This window comes from Carassius gibelio, chromosome A25 (assembly GCF_023724105.1).
Source record: "Carassius gibelio isolate Cgi1373 ecotype wild population from Czech Republic chromosome A25, carGib1.2-hapl.c, whole genome shotgun sequence".
Taxonomy (NCBI): domain Eukaryota; kingdom Metazoa; phylum Chordata; class Actinopteri; order Cypriniformes; family Cyprinidae; genus Carassius; species Carassius gibelio.
The window spans coordinates 10,037,933-10,059,717 of NC_068395.1; the positions used below are offsets into that span (position 1 = coordinate 10,037,933).

The 21,785-nt window shown below is 38.0% G+C and overlaps 1 protein-coding gene across 8 annotated transcripts in view; it reads right to left on the bottom strand.

Moving 5' to 3' along the window:
* The window catches only part of LOC127947096 (calcium-dependent secretion activator 2), a 149,850-nt gene that overhangs the window by 33,605 nt on the left and 94,460 nt on the right, over window positions 1-21,785 (bottom strand). For all 8 annotated transcript variants that reach the window (XM_052544033.1, XM_052544040.1, XM_052544039.1 and 5 more), the window contains exons 13-16: window positions 18,837-19,024; window positions 6,961-7,062; window positions 5,077-5,140; window positions 4,858-4,981 (exon numbers count right to left, since the gene is read on the bottom strand). In XM_052544033.1, the coding sequence (XP_052399993.1) occupies window positions 4,858-4,981; window positions 5,077-5,140; window positions 6,961-7,062; window positions 18,837-19,024 (478 nt within the window). The remainder of the gene's footprint in view (window positions 1-4,857; window positions 4,982-5,076; window positions 5,141-6,960; window positions 7,063-18,836; window positions 19,025-21,785) is intronic.

The window sequence follows — 21,785 nt, forward strand, 5'->3', positions numbered from 1 at the left end:
CAGCCTCAGTATTCTCATTCTCAACGCTCTCACTCTCAACGCTCTCACTCTCAGCAGCCTCGGTATTCTCATTCTCAACGCTCTCACTCTCAACGCTCTCACTCTCAGTGGCCTCTGTATTCTCATTCTCAACGCTCTCACTCTCAACGCTCTCACTCTCAGTGGCCTCTGTATTCTCATTCTCAACGCTCTCACTCTCAACGCTCTCAGCGGCCTCTGTACTCTCACTCTCAACGCTCTCACTCTCAACGCTCTCACTCTCAGTGGCCTCGGTATTCTCATTCTCAACGCTCTCACTCTCAACGCTCTCACTTTCAGCGGCCTCAGTACTCTCACTCTCAAGGCTCTCAGCGGCATCGGTACTCTCATTCTCAACGCTCTCACTCTCAGCAGCCTCGGTATTCTCATTCTCAATGCTCTCACTCTCAACGGCTTCTGTACTCTCATTCTCAACGCTCTCACTTTCAGCGGCCTCGGTACTCTCAGTCCCGATGCTCTCACTCAGCGGCCTCGGTATTCTCATTCTCAACGCTCTCACTCTCAGCGGCCACGGTACTCTCACTCTCAAGGCTCTCAGCGGCATCGGTACTCTCATTCTCAACGCTCTCACTCTCAGCAGCCTCGGTATTCTCATTCTCAACGCTCTCACTCTCAGCGGCCACGGTACTCTCACTCTCAAGGCTCTCAGCGGCATCGGTACTCTCATTCTCAACGCTCTCACTCTCAGCAGCCTCGGTATTCTCATTCTCAACGCTCTCACTCTCAGTGGCCTCTGTATTCTCATTCTCAACGCTCTCACTCTCAGCGGTCACGGTACTCTCACTCTCAAGGCTCTCAGCGGCATCGGTACTCTCATTCTCAACGCTCTCACTCTCAGCAGCCTCGGTATTCTCATTCTCAACGCTCTCACTCTCAGCGGCCACGGTACTCTCACTCTCAAGGCTCTCAGCGGCATCGGTACTCTCATTCTCAACGCTCTCACTCTCAGCAGCCTCGGTATTCTCATTCTCAATGCTCTCACTCTCAACGGCCTCTGTACTCTCATTCTCAACACTCTCACTCTCAGCGGCCTCGGTACTCTCAGTCCCGATGCTCTCACTCTCAGCGGCCTCGGTATTCTCATTCTCAACGCTCTCACTCTCAGCGGCCACGGTAACTTTTTTTTTGCGGTCTGAGTTGCGGGCGGGTTTGTTGAAAACATCGGTCGGGTGCGGGTTGTTTATACATTGACCCGTGCATCACTGATGTACACCTAAGATCACTTGTGATATTCTTGGTAGTACATCTTGCCATGTAGATGTTCATTAAAATATTTTAAATTAAAATAATATTTATAATATAATATAAAAAAAAAAAAAAAAAGAGATCTTCGAAAAATGACCAAAATCAGGGAACAATTACAGATACCTCCAGGATATTTGTGTTAACCTGGTGCTAACTTCCTTAATTATATGACAAACCCTATTTAACTGGCAGCATTCCTCCAATTTCCTTTATTTTGTAAATCAATGCCTTACAAAACAACAGAAGAAATATATTGTGTGACAACAGAGTACCTTGAATGGGGGTTGAATCGGAAGAGCTCTGTACTCTCACTCTCAACGCTCTCACTCTCAGCAGCCTCGGTATTCTCATTCTCACCGCTCTCACTCTCAACGCTCTCACTCTCAGCAGCCTCGGTATTCTCATTCTCAACGCTCTCACTCTCAACGCTCTCACTCTCAGCAGCCTCGGTATTCTCATTCTCAACGCTCTCACTCTCAACGCTCTCACTCTCAGTGGCCTCTGTATTCTCATTCTCAACGCTCTCACTCTCAACGCTCTCACTCTCAGTGGCCTCTGTATTCTCATTCTCAACGCTCTCACTCTCAACGCTCTCAGCGGCCTCTGTACTCTCACTCTCAACGCTCTCACTCTCAACGCTCTCACTCTCAGTGGCCTCGGTATTCTCATTCTCAACGCTCTCACTCTCAACGCTCTCACTTTCAGCGGCCTCAGTACTCTCACTCTCAAGGCTCTCAGCGGCATCGGTACTCTCATTCTCAACGCTCTCACTCTCAGCAGCCTCGGTATTCTCATTCTCAATGCTCTCACTCTCAACGGCTTCTGTACTCTCATTCTCAACGCTCTCACTTTCAGCGGCCTCGGTACTCTCAGTCCCGATGCTCTCACTCTCAGCGGCCTCGGTATTCTCATTCTCAACGCTCTCACTCTCAGCGGCCACGGTACTCTCACTCTCAAGGCTCTCAGCGGCATCGGTACTCTCATTCTCAACGCTCTCACTCTCAGCAGCCTCGGTATTCTCATTCTCAACGCTCTCACTCTCAGCGGCCACGGTACTCTCACTCTCAAGGCTCTCAGCGGCATCGGTACTCTCATTCTCAACGCTCTCACTCTCAGCAGCCTCGGTATTCTCATTCTCAATGCTCTCACTCTCAACGGCCTCTGTACTCTCATTCTCAACACTCTCACTCTCAGCGGCCTCGGTACTCTCAGTCCCGATGCTCTAACTCTCAGCGGCCTCGGTATTCTCATTCTCAACGCTCTCACTCTCAGCGGCCACGGTACTCTCACTCTCAAGGCTCTCAGCGGCATCGGTACTCTCATTCTCAACGCTCTCACTCTCAGCAGCCTCGGTATTCTCATTCTCAATGCTCTCACTCTCAACGGCCTCTGTACTCTCATTCTCAACGCTCTCACTCTCAGCGGCCTCGGTACTCTCAGTCCCGATGCTCTCACTCTCAGCGGCCTCGGTACTCTCAGTCCCGATGCTCTCACTCTCAGCGGCCTCGGTACTCTCATTCTCAATGCTCTCACTCTCAGCAGCCTCGGTACTCTCATTCTCAATGCTCTCACTCTCAGCAGCCTCGGTACTCTCATTCTCAATGCTCTCACTCTCAGCGGCCTCGGTACTCTCATTCTCAACGCTCTCACACTCAGCAGCCTCGGTACTCTCAGTCCCGATGCTCTCACTCTCAGCGGCCTCGGTACTCTCATTCTCCACGCTCTCACTCTCAGCAGCCTCGGTACTCTCATTCTCAACGCTCTCACTCTCAGCGGCCACGGTACTCTCACTCTCAAGGCTCTCAGCGGCATCGGTACTCTCATTCTCAATGCTCTCACTCTCAGCAGCCTCGGTACTCTCATTCTCAATGCTCTCACTCTCAACGGCCTCTGTACTCTCATTCTCAACGCTCTCACTCTCAGCGGCCTCGGTACTCTCAGTCCCGATGCTCTCACTCTCAGCGGCCTCGGTATTCTCATTCTCAACGCTCTCACTCTCAGCGGCCACGGTACTCTCACTCTCAAGGCTCTCAGAGGCATCGGTACTCTCATTCTCAACGCTCTCACTCTCAGCAGCCTCGGTATTCTCATTCTCAATGCTCTCACTCTCAACGGCCTCTGTACTCTCATTCTCAACGCTCTCACTCTCAGCGGCCTCGGTACTCTCAGTCCCGATGCTCTCACTCTCAGCGGCCTCGGTACTCTCAGTCCCGATGCTCTCACTCTCAGCGGCCTCGGTACTCTCATTCTCAATGCTCTCACTCTCAGCAGCCTCGGTACTCTCATTCTCAATGCTCTCACTCTCAGCAGCCTCGGTACTCTCATTCTCAATGCTCTCACTCTCAGCGGCCTCGGTACTCTCATTCTCAACGCTCTCACACTCAGCAGCCTCGGTACTCTCAGTCCCGATGCTCTCACTCTCAGCGGCCTCGGTACTCTCATTCTCCACGCTCTCACTCTCAGCAGCCTCGGTACTCTCATTCTCAATGCTCTGACTCTCAGCGGCCTCGGTACTCTCAGTCTCGATGCTCTCACTCTCAGCGGCCTCGGTACTCTCATTCTCAATGCTCTCACTCTCAACGGCCTCTGTACTCTCATTCTCAATGCTCTCACTCTCAGCGGCCTCGGTACTCTCAGTCTCGATGCTCTCACTCTCAGCGGCCTCGGTACTCTCAGTCTCGATGCTCTCACTCTCAGCGGCCTCGGTACTCTCATTCTCAACGCTCTCACTCTCAGCGGCCTCGGTACTCTCCGTCCCGATGCTCTCACTCTCAGCAGCCTCGGTACTCTCATTCTCAACGCTCTCACTCTCAGCAGCCTCAGCTCTCACATTCTCTGTGCTATTGCTCTCAGCAGCCTTGGTGTCTTCGAAACCCTTGGATCCCTCTCTAGCCACAGCAATGGACCATAACGGGTACATACAAACAATAATTTGCAAAGGCAAGAATGAACAACTAGGTTGAAAAACTAAAAGAACTAATCAGAAAACAAGAAACACCAGACCCTAATTAGTAAGAACAAAGGAACTACAAAGACCACAAACAAAACTACAAGAGGAACATGGACTCAAATGTCAATTATCAAAATACAAGACATGTCAAGGTATAAGGTCCTAAATTATAAAATTGAAAGTAGTTGTTTTGTATTGTAATATATTTAAAAATGAAATTTATTCCAGTGATGTGAAGCTGAATTTTCAGCATTATTACTCCGGTCTCCAGAAATATTACTAATGTGCTGATTTGCTGCTCAAGAAACATGTCAAATTTTAATCAAAGTTGAAAATATCTGTGCTGCATAATATTTATTTGGATACTATGATAAAAACCTTTTTTTTTAACATTATAAATGTAATTGCTGTAACTTTTAATATATTTATTGCATCCTTTCTAAATAAAAGTATTTATTTTAAACATTAGTGGAAGTTTATGTGCTGGAACCATTAAAAACACTGGAAGGTGTTCCACTGCATTTTCATTTACATGTCTGAACAACCGGCACAACAGGGTCCCAAAAAAGAAGAAGAAAAAAAAAAACTTATTGTTGAGCCCTGAAAAGTATTCTGTGAGAAACCTTCGATCTGGGCGTATTCGGTCAGCTGGGAGTAATTGATGAGTGCAGCTTTTTCCAGACACTTCTGAACTATCTTACGCATCTCCTCAGGTGGGACCGGCGTGGTGATGTCTTTCATCAGAACCTAAGAAATGACTTCCTTATTACACTTTAAGCTGTTTTATCACAAGCTGGTACACTCAAGATATGGATATATGATGTTAATTGGCAGATACTCACCCTTTCCAAAAGAGAGAGTGTGGCTTTAAGAGCCCCCTCTGGTCGCCCGAAGGGGAAACAATACCTACGGGCAAGAAGACAAAAGTAAAACTCAAGTAGTAAAAACTGAAGGCTTAAAAAGAAAGAATACTAGCAGAGGCTGAGCACAAGCTGAAGGAGTCAACCACAAACCGCTGTTTCGCAGCTATCATGGAATAATAATTACATCTCTTAAATAGAGATGTTTTCCCAAGCCTGTTGAGGAGGGACAGGTGTCAGCGTGCATACGGACAATGCCGGGCGGGAAGAATGAAGGCCAAAGGGAAGTGCTTCTCATGGAGGCCTCACACCACAGGTGTGAAAGTTACGCGTGAATGGCCCACAACGTGTTTTTCAAGCGTGTGGGCAGGAGGCACACTTACCAAGTGACTCAACAAGCTCTAATCAGCTAGGGTTGGGGTCCGTCCTTAATCCCCGGCACGCCCCAAACCGGCCTTGCCTCTGTCTGCCGACCATTTGCATAATCCAAGATGTTGTTCGTAGCTTTTGTTTGAGTGGTTTTAGCTGGTTATTAGGTGTCGCTGCAACCGCAAGGCTAAAACCCTCTTTACTAGTGTTTCCAGCTCTCTACAGGAGGGCCAGCGGGAGGTCGGCTCAAAATTAAGACCCAAGAGGAGGGGGTGTGGTAAATAAACTGTAAACTGAGATATTATGCAGTGGTAATCAACTGGTTTGGACTAAGGAACCAGTTATTATATTATTATTACATTGTCATTACAAGATTGATGGTTTCAGACAATGGTTAAAGGAAAAGTTCACCCACAAATGAACATATGCTGAAAATGTAGTCACAGTCAAGCAATCCAAGATTTAGATGAGTTGAGATGAGTCTCTTCATCAGAACAGATATGGAGAAATTTAGCATTACATCACTTTCTTACAATGGATCTTCTGCAATGAATGGGTGCCGTCAGAATGAGAGTCCAAACTAAGTTCTAAACTTTTAAAGATAAAAAGATCACAATAATTCACACCCATCAACATCTAGTGAAATAAAAAGATGCATGTTTGTATAGGCGTTTTAACTTTAAACCATTGCTTCCTGCCAAAATACTAGTCCAAAATCCATTTTAACGCTTCCTCAAGTGAAAAAGCCTGTTGTCCTCTTACATCAAAATCCAACATTTTATTTAGAACAGTTTTGTAAACCGGGAAACTCAACAGTTCTTGAAAACAGTGCTTGATCTGTTTTCTCTCCTGATTCAGATGAGACCATTTTTACACTGGAGAACGATTTAATGGACAGAGGACTCATATTTTAACCAGAAATATTGAAGTAAAAATGTCTTAATGATGGTCTTCTTTATTATAAACACGTGGCGTTTCGCTTCACCAGACATTAACTGATGGACTGGAGTGGTGTGGGTTACTTGCAGATTATTGTGATGCTTTTATCAGTTTTTTGGACTCTCATTCTGACGGCACCCATTCACTGCAGAGAATCCATTGATGAGCAAGTGATGCAATGCTACATTTCTGCAAATTTGCTCCAGTATAGAAACAAACTCATCTACATTTTGGACAGCCCAAGGTAAACATGTTTTCAGCATAGTTTCATTTTTGGGTGAACTATTCCTTTAATCTTCAGTAATACTATCAAATTGACTGTAATAACACTATTAAATAAAAAAACAAACAAAAAAAACGAATTGAGCTGGAAACTGACAATTGTCTGTAGAGTTGCATTATAGCTGAATACTATTAATTTCATTATTGATGAACTCGGCAACATTTTAAAACAAGCTGCTTTGAAATCATCTATATTGAATAAAAAAAAAATGGGACTTTTTTTCTTTTGTTATTCCTCTATTTCAACACAGAAATGGGCATGGGAGCTTGTTTTACCTGAAATGTGTGATCTGCTTCTCCAGTAAAGTCAGCAGTCTGCTCCTGATCTCCTCAAACTCCTCCATCTCCTGTTCTGTCACTGTGCCCATACCGTCCGGTCTGCCAAAGCAAAAGGAAACATTCAACTGCTTTATTCTTCACAACACCTGTTCATTAATTCCAGCTGCCCTTGAATACTGTGCTTCAACTACATAATCAAAAGATTTTTTCAAAGATAATTGTTAAGTTTCACAAATATTCCAGCAGAACTGAACAATGCTCCGACTCTCATTGAAAGGTTTCAAAATCCCAAACCCTTAAATAGAAGAATATCTAAATAAATGTATCTTTGTCACATTAAGGTAATGCAAGATGAGAAGCGATTGGAAATATCTTAAAAATAAGATTCAATAAATTATTCAAATAAAGTACTATTTTATATGATTTTTATTCATTTATAAATTAAATACATATATATATATATATATATATATATATATATATATATATATATATATATATATATATATATATATATTCTTCATAATAAACAAAAAATATTAAACTTTAAACTTTTTTATTTAAATAATGTCTTATATCTTAAATATTTCATTTATTTTGAATAATACATACAAATACATAATTTGCAGTCTCTTTTCAAAATGAATTCATTAATATTTGTTTGAATAATGTTAAAGACAGAAGACATTTGTTCAAAATAAAATAGACAAATCATTTTACAACTAATGAAATAAAATAAAATTTAATTAAATGAAATAAAAAAAACTAATATTGAAAAAAATTTAATAAATTGACTTGAATTAACTTCTTATTTCTAATCTCCTAAATATGTTATTTTTATTTTGAAAGCAATTATTTGAATAATTTGCAGTCTCAAATATATATTTTCATTTAACTTGTTTCACATTATCAGAAGATATAAAAATTTTTAAAATCCGATTACACCCACACAAACACACTATTTATAGTGAGTATATAAATATACATATATAAATATACGTATATAAATATACGTATTTATACACTGCTATTCAAAAGTTTGGGATCTGTAAGATTCTAAATGTGTTTTAATCAGTGTTTGGAATAACGGCGTTTAAAAGAACGGTCTTAGGTAACGACGTTATTTTGTCAGTAACGTGGTAATCTAACTAATTACTTTTGCCGTCGTTACAACGCCGTTAACGTTACTGAACGTTAAATGCGGTGCGTTACTATGCATTGATTTAATAAACTATGCAATCCGAACGCACCCCCTGGCTCACACAGCGAGTGTGGAGGTGGGTTAATGACGAGATAAGCGGTTGTGATTGGCTAAGGCAGAGTCATGTGTTCATGGTAGCTAATCAGAGACAGTGTTTTTACACACATGCCAGCACACACGGCAGTGCCAGCGGCGCCAAACACACACACACACACACACACACACACACACATGCAACAGCTACACAGAGATTCGCAGCAGAGATGGCGAGTCAGGAGCAATCCGATGAAAATTTGGCATTTTCAAGGTGAAGATATAAGCACTACTTCAAATTAAATGTGGTCAAAGGCAAGAACGTGCATGTAATGTGTACATGCAATGTGTGACACGCATCTACAAAGCTAGTGGCCAAAAACACCCTTTCTTACAAAGATAATACTTGAAGTGCAGGATAAAACTCTTGCTGTCTGTTGACGTGCAATAAATATCGAAAGTTATGTACCTGTCTGTTCTACTCATTTCAAATGACTTGTGAAAACTGCAAAAAAAAAAAAAAACTGCAAAAAAAATGTAGCAACTTTTTTTTTTCTTTTCTTTTTTTACAGTAACGCAAATAGTTACTTTCCCTGGTAACGAGTTACTTTTATTATAGATTAATTCATTTACTAACTCTGGAAAAAGTAGTGAGTAACTATAACTAATTACTTTTTAAAAGTAACGTTCCCAACACTGGTTTTAATGAAGTCTCTTCTGCTCATCATGGCTGCATTTATTTGACCAAAAATCCAGAAATAAACTATAATATTGTAAAATGTAAAGTAATAATGTAATGTAACATACTTTAAAATATAATTTATTTCTGTGATGCAAAGCTGATTTATCAGCATCATTACTCCAGTCTTCAGTGTCACATGATCCTTCAGAAATCATTCTAATATGCCGATTTATTATAAGTCTGGGAACATTTGTGCTGCTTAATATGTTTTTGGAACCTGCGATACATTTTTCAGGATTATTTGATAAATAAAATTGAAATGAACAACATTTGTTTAAAATATAGTTTTTTTCTAACAATATAATTCTTTATCATCATTTTTTTTTAATCATTTTAACACATCTCTTAACACATCAATTTCTTTCTTTCCTTCAAAAAAAATAAATAAATAAAAAATTACTGACCCAAACCTTTTGAACGGTAGGGTATATTGTTACAAAAGATTTCTATTTTGAATAAACGCTGTTTTTTTTTTTACATTTTATTCATCAAAGAATCCTGAGAAAAGTTCGCAAGTCGAGCTCTCTACAGGAGATCACAAGTTCCAAAAAAATATTAAGCAGCAAAACTGTTTCCAATATTGAGAATAGATCAGCATATTAATATTTACATACAATAATATTTCACAATATCGCTGTATTTTTGATCAAATAAATGCAGCCTTGATGATATATATATATATTAGTGCTGTCAAAATTAGCGCGTTAACGCATTCGATTAATTTGAAATATTTAACGCGTTAAAAAAAATAACGCAATTAACGCAGTTGCAGTTTTTTTTATTTCCAGTTGTGGCCTATGTGTGTTCAACGTGCAAAGAAATATGGATTAGACCAAGGAAGGACTTTTAGATGGAAAGTTTCAGTATAAAACTCTGCCGGATTACTCTTCAGTCTGCCACAAGAAACATTACTTTTCATTTAGTCTGCCACAAGAAACAGCAACATTAAAATCATGAACTCAAATGTCATTGTTTAAAAAACAAAAAAAACAATGACTGTAACAGTGCGTAAATCAGACCTTTCTGTAACGCTAACGTTAATAAGCTTAAACGAAAATAAAGAAATAATTGTGTAGCCGAGTATTTTTTGTACACAGTGCCGCGAACTGTCTATCTCTCCTGTACGCGTGCATTACTGTCCTCCTCAGCTGCAGCAACTTGCGCTCTCTCTCTTCATCAAGCTTTAAAATAAAAAGGGGACAAAAAGATCATATTGTCTTTGTGCATAGGCTATAGATTAATTAGATAAATGAATATCTAAATTTGTGCCTTGCCGTCTACGGTATTTTTTTAGAACTTAGAAAAAAGATGCTGCAGCCAATGAGCAGCCAGCGGGAGCTGCAGGACGACTCAACCTCCGCAGACAGTTTTTAATGTTTATCAGACAATAAATACTCAAGATTTTGCTTTAGTATAACTCACAACGAGTTTCACACACCTTCTCCGGCCACGTTGAGTTGTTGACACTTAACAGTGGGAAAAGCGACACATGCGCTATGGTGAATGGGTAATGTAGTTTCTGCTCTGGGTGGGATGAATTAGGAAGCTTGCATTATGAAGGGCGCTCTGAAAATCGGCAGTGCAGGTAAACGATTAAAACCTCTATTAAAACAGATGTCCAAATGAGCGTACCGGTACGCTAAAAGCACGTTCTGGGCGCACGGAGAGGTGGCGGTACGCTCAAGAGCTATATTTGGAAGTGGCGGTACTGAGTACTGGTGCATACCGGCCCACTTAAAGCACTGGCAATGACTATACTTTGGAATTTTTTTGCAGTCCACTTAGAATTCAACATGGAAATCATTTTTGTTTTTTATTGGCATTGATTGTTTTGAAATTCAAATGGTACTTACATGCCTGTGTTTTTATTTCTGTAATAAATATGGCTTTCAAGCCAACAGTTAATTTGGAGGATATTGATGGTTTATTGCAGGTATGTTGTTTACATGAGAAAATCTGTGTTACAAGTTAAACAAAAATTCCAATAAACAATCATATTTTGAATTTAAATAGTTTCTTTATCTTGAGTTTACATTAATTATTTACATTTTACATTTACATATCCAAAAAGTTTCAGTCTTTTAATTGCGATTAATCGCGATTAATTTTAAAAAATTGTGCGATTAATTAGTTAATTTTTTTAATCGATTGACAGCACTAATATATATATATATATATATATATATATATATATATATATATATATATATATATATATATATATATATATATATATATATTTCATACACACACTCAAAAATGAAATAAAACGATGACATATTTAAACTAAATGGCATCTCACAATACCATGTAACTATAACAATCAAATGTAGCCAGCACATGTTCAACCAATAAGCATTGCACAATTGCACTTTAAGAGTAATCATTCTAAGGTTAGTTTTTACCGTCTACAATGGGCAGTTTAGTTAGAAGCCATTGTGCCTCGCTATCCAAACCCTGCACACTTTCTGAATGGCACAGCTTAGCGCTGTAGAGAGAGCTCTTTCCTTCCAAGCAGAGGTAAAGAAAACTTGTAAACCTGTCTGTTCTTCAAATGCCTCTCTCCATTAAATGCAATCCGCCTTTTCTTTTTGACAAGAGCCAGCTAATCCCGAGAGAACACAAAGAGGGGGTGTGAAGAGCGGCAGAAGACGTGTATGTATGAGCGAGCAGGGGGGAGCAAGAGATCAGCGTCTGCAAATGAAAAGGAAAAAAAAAATCTCCTTTTTGCATTATGGTAAAGGCTAAGGAGTGTATAAACTCGACATCGACCCTTTAATCTCTGCGTCTTTGTCTGTGGTTCTGTGTAGGCTCATTAGTTCTGAAGGAAGGCCTCTTAGTTTAACTGCTTCTAACAAGAGGCCTGGGAATTGAACTGTTAGCACGAGGGAGAATCGCTCTATAGTGTCGAGTCCATCCTCGTTTGTGGCTCCCAGTACATCAGCAAACCTACCACTACAAAGCCTTACAACTTTAGACAGTAATTAAGTCTGTCACAATTCACACATCCTCCCAATGATTTGACTAATGCTAAATGAATTCTTCAAACCTTGAAACACATCCAGTTCTTCCTTACATAACACAACATTACTGGTGGTGTCTGCTAAGGAAGAAATCACTTTTGCTATCATTATTCAGAGTTTGGGGCCAGTTGATGGAACGGTCACTGTGTATTAAATTTGTTGATCATGAGTATGTGGTTTTATACATTTAAAAGCATAAGCATTGAAATTTTGGTGACATTTGGTTGTAAATTCTGTTTGGTTGTAATCTTGTTGGCTAACATAGATTAAGTTTTGTCGAAACTACATGAATGACAATAAAAACTGAATGAGTTTGGGAAAAAACATAATAGCAAATGATATACAATTTATTTAAATAAAATATGACATTACAAATAATAATAATAATAATAATAATAATAATAATATACTACTACTTCCAATAATTGTTATATAATTAAATATCCAAAATAAAAATATTAAAATAAACATTAAATAATAAATGTAAAAATAACAAATATTTTTTATATGTAAATTTATTTTATATTTTCAAATATAAAATGTAAGATATGAAAATAAATATTAAACATAAAATCAATTACGGTATTTTATTATTTTTTTGTAAAAAAGTATAATAAATAAATGTATGTGAGGCAAAATTTCTAATGTAAAATAGTAGAAATGTTAAATTAAACATTAAAAGAAATGTAAAATTCTAAAATCAACATATAATTTTTTTAAAACAAAGTTTCAAAAGTACAAAAAGTACAAACAATTTTAATATTTGAAAACAGAAAATATATATTTTTAATGAAACTTTTGAGAGAGATAGAGGGAGAGAATGTTAACCAATAATAAAAAAACAACAACAATTCAATTCAAAGCAGAGGACCTCAAATGTGCAGAAAAATCTTGCGGAGTGTGGTTCCCTCCACCTCACGCAGTGCTGGCCCGTAGGGAGTGGGTGCAATCGGGTGGCCTGTTGGGGGTCTGACTTATTGTTTTCGCCTGGTGAAGCGAGAGTGTTTGAGACGAGTGAAATGTTGACCCATCAAGGGCCAGTCAACGAGGGTCAAACCACGGCGGGAGTCTCAGGAAAGTCTGGCTGTGCCGAACTGTCCAGGAAGATGGTTGAGAGGTTCAAACTGTGCGTTTGCAAGGCCTCTACAAATGGAAACGACACCCTCCATCCTCTCTGACAGATTGGGTTGGTGTGTATCCGATCATATGAAGACCTCAAGTTAGAATCCAAGGGGTCCCGCTCTGGATGTATGTCATGTTTACAGTGAGTAAGTAAGTGTGCAGATTGGTAAATACTCTCGTCACACAGGGCAGCCAAGCATGATGGACAGGCGAGAGCGGGGCTGGAGCAAGACTGACAGGTGAGAAAGAGGTTAGACTGTGATTACTGTCACTCTGAGCGAGGGCTGGTGGCTGTCAGTCCGTCTTCGCCAGTTCATATCACATGAAGCCGCACCTGTCCGTTTCCTCACGCGTACTTGCTTCTCAGTCTCAAGCCTCGTCGAGCCCAGGGTGCATCTGTCAGTCAAACGCAGGCAACACTGACTGAAATGTGCCACGAGGATGTCTGCACTGACAAACATGTCTGAAAGAAGTCTCTGTTCACACACCCTTCATCGTTCAGAAGCTGTAGCGCCTCCAACTAAAACCTAAAGCCAAAAGTGTACTTGGTTTTTGTAAGTGTATGCTAGCATATGCGTACAGTTGTTGTAGCGGTTACAAAAATAGGGTGGTGTGTGCGACCCTCGCGTCCACTTAAAGTGAAGCACACTTTAGTCTTAAGTCTGAATTCTGGGAAGGCATTTACAGAATCAATGGTTCAGTTTCACATCACTATTGAGCACAACAGCTGTTTTCTCAAAGTAAAATCTTAATTTTCTCCATATATATTGGTAATTTATGATAAAAATTATGTCAGTTTATTAGTCAAACTTCACTTCGAAAAGAGAGAGATTCACCAATCATTTTTTTTAATGTATATTTTTACTAAATTATTAGTGTTTATAAGAATTTAACATTAAATAATTTTTTTTATTTTTCTACATTTATTCTTGAATGTTTAACACATCTATCTCTCTCTCTCCCTCTCTCTCTCTATTTATACACATAGTAAATAAATATAAATATGAATATTGTAAAACAGTCTTAAAAATACTACCTTGAAATCATTTTTTTTTAAATTGACTGATTATTTGAAATAAATGTTCTAAAATGTAATAAATATAATAATATAATAAATAATGTGTAACAGTATTGTTAAAAAAAACTATTTTAAAAACATTTTAATATATAAATAATGTGATTTTTAAATTTAATTCCATACATTTTCATAGTTTATGTGATTGTAGTTCAAATACACTGAGTACATATGGCTTACAACCCTTTACTAATACATTTTTTGAAATCCCTCAGAAGAAAATGAATTCCTGGAACCAAGTGTCTGCTCTCTGTTGTGCTCTACTAGAGTCAGTGGGTGGAAGATCAGAAATAAAGTGGTCATGAAATGAAGATAAAGATAAAGATGGCAACTATAAGACATTTTTCTCCCCAGGTTTGAAGCTGCACACTCACTGTGAGCAAGGCCGCACTGTCACTAGCACTCACTTAGCTATTGATTGATGTGTTAGATCAGTTGAGTGGATGCATTCTCATCTGAACTGAAGATTCGAGGTTGTGTGGACAAGGTTTGAGGCAGGTGTTGAGTCAAAAAGCCTTGATGCTCCTTGATTAAAATGGTGTTATTTGCGGACTTTAATCTAAAGTAATATATATATTAGGGCTGTCAAATGATTAAAATTTTTAATCAAATTAATCAGAATTTCAGTGGATTAATCAGGATGAATCACTATTTGCAATTACACCTGAATCCTAACCATTTTTTTCTGAAATGCATACCAAAAGATAAATAACAGGACACATATACATAATTTTCATGTATTGATTCATCAATATGTGGTTCTTTTTTCTGAATTTCAAAAGTTTAACATTTACACAAACACAAACATGCGCCACCATCACATAAGCAGCACTCTGGGCACTCTTGTTTTTGGGAGGTGTTCATTTGCTCTGCCACAATACGGATCGATATTTTCACGTTCTGAAGGCTTCAAGTGCCAGTAAAACCAAGTAAAAATTGCAAATGCTTTTCCAAACAGCTGTAACTTTCGCTGCATTGCATGTAGGCGTTCTGCACATGCGCAGTGTGAAACACAGAATGCTATAACAGGAAGAAGCTCCAGCGTATCAACTACCAAAGTCGTCTCTGTTTATCGAGCTTGGCATGAATGTATTTGAGAGTAACTGTGGTAAAACCTTAAGCTTCTTCGGTGTTTTCGTCGCGGCGTTTGCCGCTGTTTTTTACTATCTTGAGAATACAGAGATCGACGAGACTTTCCTGACCTGAATAATTTGTCACACTGAGCATGCGTGAAATGCGTAAAAAAAATTTGACGTAATTAACAACAAACAACTAATTAACGTCGTTAACGCGCTATTTTTGACAGCCCTAATATATATATATATATATATATATATATATATATATATATATATATATATATATATATATATATATATATATATATATATGTATGTATGTATGTATGTATGTATGTATGTATATATATATATATATATATATATATATATATATATATATATATATATATATATATATATATATTAGAGCTGGGCAACTTGTGATTAATCGCATTATTGTCTGCGATTAATCGCAATTAATTGCATTGTTGCACACAAAACTAATAATGCATTCAAAAGTAGTGAATTGTGCACTTTTTTTCATTTAGGCATACTGCTATATGAACAAAAGTGTAATAACATTTGGTTTGCAAACACTTTAAACAAATAAAGTGCTTTTTACAGCAGTTCCTTTTACATAGTAGCGGTTAAAAAGTTTATTGTAGCCTAAATCTCAACTTATAACATTAATGTAATTTAATTAAATATAAAACAAGCCATTTATCACTGCCAGGACATTAACACTTTTATAGAAAATATTTTATAGTTTGTTATAGAAAAAGTCCAGAGCCTCGATCATAACATTAGAACAGTCACCTTCCGAGTATAGACCTGCACGATTAATTATAAGGGTATGAATAATTAGGGTATGCTCATACTAGGCAATCTTAACCCTCAAAGCCTGGTTTGCTTGACTAGTGTGATTGCTCCGTTTAGCAGTCTCTGCCTCGGTCGGAAGAGAAGGGCAAGAGTGGGTCCAGTTATATATAGATCGGTGATTGTGAGTGCTAACCGCACCGGAGCGCAGATCTTCTGATACGTGCTGCATGATTGCGTGAATATTTCTGAGCGGCAAAAGCGATAGATGTGTAAAGCAATATATTGTGAGAGGGATGTGTGTTACCGCGTCCCATACGACTCAAAATAATAAACCACAAAGTTAAAAAAACTATTCACTCCACTGTGCTGAGCAAGCGCTTCTCTGCAGTCTTCACGTGCTATCGGAAAACGTCCTATTAACAACTTGTGAAGTCATGATTACGAGCTTGTTGCATTCTTTTCTGTTAAAATAACAGTGCACAGTGTTTTGTTAATGTTGAAGCTTAGCCTAAATAATCTGATTGAGAGCATCCCCTCCTGTGACTCATGATTTGTCTGTATGTGTATTCAGAGCCAGTCAGCAAAGGACTTTCATAATAATAGAAAATGGTGTTAATGCGCGATAAAATATAACATATAAATATAAAATATAACACCACATGAACTTACCCAGCCCTTACACACACACACACATATATATATATATATACATATGCATATATTACAGAAAAAATAATATATTACAGATATTACTTATCTGTGAGTGGCAAAAGTATGGGAAACTCCAGGATTAGCTGTTAATTTGAAGAATTAATTTGAAATTAAGAGTCCATCTGTTCAGAGGTGTTTTCAGTCAGTGAGATGACTGTTTTATTAAGAGAACAGGGATCTACCTTTGTCTGATCATGTTTATGGAAGAATATCATGGCACATGCAATTCTGAGAATAATTCAGAACTGTGAGATATAAACTCAAAATTGTGAAAAGTGAGTTCGAAATAGTGAATAATCAGTTAAAAAGTAACAACAATCTTTTTTTTGTGTGTATTCTGTGGCAGAAACAATTAAGACCAATTTTTTTTATATAAAAATGACTATTCTTAAACACACACACACAAACATTTTATGAATAATTTTACAGTGATACTTTGTGCAATGTGTTGAATTTATGCTATAAACTCATTTTGAACCATAATAACATCATCTTGACTGGCTAAAAATGTCTTTGGAAGATGTGCACTATAATGGATATCAAGCAGAGTGAGTAAGAGTTAATTATTTTTATTTACTTCACTTTTTGTGCCTTTTCTCTTTCTGACATCTGAATTCCCCCTATATATGTTCCCAAGAACACTCTCTTTGGGCTTCACAGCTGAACTGTCATTATTCAAATGACACCTCCTCCAACAAAAAGCAACTCGTGCCAATTTTCCTCAATTGTAGCTGGTGATTAGCTAGAGAGGCTAATCATTACTGTTCCTAATTGATTAAATAAGCCATCAAAGAGAGTGAGCACATCCGTGTGTATTTAACATCTAATAAGTCAATTGGCGGTTGATTCGAGGTAAGTAGAAAGCGAACAGCTTTCAGTATACGCTAAACACAAAGGACTTCACCAACAAGTGGACAAGGGACACTGCTCATACCCGAGCCGCATTCTGTCCTCTCACTGCTAACGTAAAGCACATTTCCGTCTTTAAGTAATGTCAAACCATCAATAATTCACACAATCACTTACAGAAAACAAGCCTGTTATATGAAAATCATATCCTCGGAGGCCTTATGAAAGAAAAAATGTACAAGCAGCACAAACGGACTAAGTAATTACAGTTTAATTGCTTTGTGTTTTGAGATAATGGAGAGCCATTAATTAATTTGCCAAGCAGACGCTCTCTGTCTTTCTTTGAGTGAAGCGGGAACATGTCAGCCATGCTGAGCGCCTCCCGAGTGATTAAAGAAATTCTTCTGTCTTGTCGTTCCTTTTGTATACTCACCCATTATGTGTGGACAAAAGCCATTCGAAGTGTTTTTTTCTTTTTTCTTTTTGTGATCTATCAAACATGTGGGACTTCTCATTTGTCCAACATAAATGAAATCCTTGATTTCAAACACTTAATAAGTGAGAATTCAAAATGCACAACCTCCATGGAAAGCAAATGTTCCTTGCTATTTGAAAGGGCACTAGGGCGTTGCTAAAGTGTTTGTTTTTATGCATAAATTTACACATAAATCTTTTTTGCATGTCAGGTGCTTACATTATATTTTTTTAAATATCTTTCTATCTTTCCCGTAATGAACACATAAAATGTTGCTCTCAATAAAATTTATACACTACAAAATCTAAATAAATTATTTTTTGCACTATCCAATTGAAATGCTAATTGTATAACGAATCAAAAAACAAAACAAAAATCTAATAAAAATCTAATATCAAATACTCACAGATTAATTTATAGAAACACATATATATCTGTGTGTGTGTGTATAATACGAATAATATATCACTGTCACTTAAAATTGTGTGTAAAAATGCAACACTATTTAAAAATTTTTTTTTTTTTTTTTTATAGATTAATTTGATTCTAGACCCTTTCTTTAGCTTAAACAGCAGAGCACGGCACTAGCATTGCCAAGGTCATGAGTTCAATTCCCAGGAAAAGCAAGGGCTGATAAAAAAAAAAAATGCAGTGTACCCTGAATGCAGTGGAAGGTACTTTGGATAAAAGCATATTCTAAGTGCATAAATGTAAATTTTATGTCAGTGAAAAGTTGTACAAAATAACCCTGTGCTCGTAAACCTGTTTCCGTGGACATGTGAGGCACAGAAGGCATAGCTGTAGTGTAGGAGGGTCGGGTCCACCAGGATGTTGTTATCTGTAAAATCCATCAGGTCTTTCAGGTAGCAGAGGTGACGATGACAGCCCCTCACCCCATATCGAGCGCAGTACTCATCCAGAACAAACACCTGGCCTGGGCTGAACCAACCCTGAAACACAACAACAAGATCAGAATAAATTCTCTGCACTATTTATACTCGACTATACTATAAAACAATATTGATTCAAATAACAGTAAAGAAATATATAATTCTACAAAAGATATAGATTTCAAATAAATGCGGTTCTTTTAATTTTCAAAAAGACAGAAACATTAAGAGCTATTTTAACAGCTATTTTAGGGTTTAATAATATTTCAGAATATTACCGTTTTAACTATATTGTTGATTAAGTAAACAGAGCCTTGGTGAGCATAAATAATTAATTTAAAAACATAAAATACCCTAGTGTATACTATTATAGTGTATATACAAATTATACAATGTGCGATTAGTTATCACAACTTAAAATTCAGCATAAGAATAAGTAATAATTTGTTGTTTCTTTCGACTTAAAATTAAGTGTTCATACTTGACAAGTTAGATAAATTCAGTTAAGTTGAATATTTAAGCTATCTAAACACAATTTGAGCTGTTGAAACTAATTGTAAATAAGTAGCTAATTATAAATAAGCATATTAAAATACTTAGTGAATAAGCAATTAAGTATAGTTACTTCCAAAAAATACTAGCTCATATATGTTCATTCTCTCTAAGGCTCGTAGATATCAAACTGTATATCATTTACTCTGGTAAAAACATGTCAGTTACAACCTTTAATAAATGTTTATACGGTATGTCTTTGATTTGATTTTCTCACGTCACTTAAATCAGCGTCATTCTTGTAATAAAAAAAAATGTATTCTATTTTTAACTTGCATTTGGCGCTTATTTTGGACCTTGAATACATGTCGCTTAATAAAGATATGAAACATACACGTTCTGTATCTCAAGGCCAAAAGCAACAAGTACCACAGCAAACAGCGAAGAAAAAGTTTTTCAAACGCCGCTGCCTCTGCGTGACCTCTGCAGGACCTCTATGATGTCGCGACATTTACCATGCGCACCTACCGTAGTTTCTCCTCAACAACACTGCTACGCTAATTGAACACGAAGTGTCTAATTTCAGCACGCCTCTCATTTCACGCCAAGACACACAAAAAAACAAAACCGCAGCGTGCGAGATGAGCTCTTCCAAAAAATATTGTTAAAAACACCCCGTCTATTTCCAACATTTAAACAAACGAGTGCAAGGTTAAGTGCAAACAATTAATTCATAGGCAGAAAAGTCACACATAATGCGGGTGAGTGGAGATTGCCGCGAGGCTCCTGTTGCAATCATTAGCTCATTCATCCTTCACATAATAACTAAATTAGGCACGAATCTTACAAACTTAATTAAGACGCCTTCTCTGAAGGAACGTTAGCAAATTAACACTTTGAGGGGGCCGCTCGCCCACGACAGTGCGGAGGGCCGCGAATCAGGAGAACTGCGATGTGTCTCAGACGTTCGCAGGAGACTGATAGTCACGAGGGACCGGCGCTCACGGCACTGAGCAGCAGCCGAGATACCGAGACCCCACAACCTTCATGCAGGAGCAAAGACAGAAAGCTTCATTAAAGTCCAACGCTGATTTGAACAAAGCTGATGCGCGGTATATTTTGAGATACTGTACTTCCGTGGCCCTCCTTTCATCAAAAGATCTGTCTGATCTACGCAAACCAGTTCTACTATTTAGAGTCAGACGCCAATCAAGCTCTTAAATATTTACTGATACTACATGAATATGGAGCCAGAAGAGTCTCAATAAAGATAAATGCACACACTACAGTCACATATGCACACACAGGATTCATAAATGCACACACATGATTCATAAATACACACACAAGATGCACAAATGCGCACAAAATTCACAAATGCACACACAAAATTTAAAAAGCACAGAAGATTCACAAATGCATACAAAATTCAGAAATGCACACAAAAATCAGAAATACACACACAATTCAGAAATGCAAACAACATTTACAAATGCACTCAAGATTCACAAATGCACAGGACAAGATTCACAAATGCACAGGACAAGATTCAGAAATGTATTTCTGATGCACACACACATATATCTTGATTCACAAACTGCTTGCGGTCTGTGAACTTCACTGCATTTGTGTGTGAATTTTGAGACTCCCCTGACTTGGCTCGACACACAAATGCTTTTTTTTAAACAGGGAATGATCAGCAACCAATCAGATATCTCCCTTCTTTTAGCCAATCACAAGAATGCACCCCATGTGGGGGGATTGTTTACTTATAAGCCAATCACATGAACGTGTTCATACAGCAATTGTATTAAATTGTATGAAAATACAGATGTTTAGATTACAATTCAGGTTTATTTTTTATTATTTTTTACTAAATATAAATTAAAAAATGTCTCAATACATATAGCTGCAGAAAAAAAGTTAACCATGGATTCACAAATTTGCAATAGGCAATTATTTCATTTTATTGAAATATTTTAATGAAAGTAAAAAAAAAAAAAATTTTTAAACCTTTTTGAATATTTAAATATATCTAAATATTATTTTGGATGCAATATAGAAGTCACTTTACTTATAATATTCAGTCCCTACATGAAGAGAGAGTCAGTGGTCCGCTGCGAGAGGAAAGTGGCTCTCTGGCTGCGAAAAGTGGGTCTCCGGCTGTCGTTCGCTTAGGAAAGTGAGTTGATCGCTGCGTGAGGAAAGTGAATCGTTCGCTCAACTTCGCTGCTTGAGGAAAGTGAATCGTTCGCTGAGGAAAGTGAGTTGCTCGCTGGGTGAGGAAAGTGAGTTGTTCGCTGCGTGACTCGTGAGGAAAGTGAGTCGC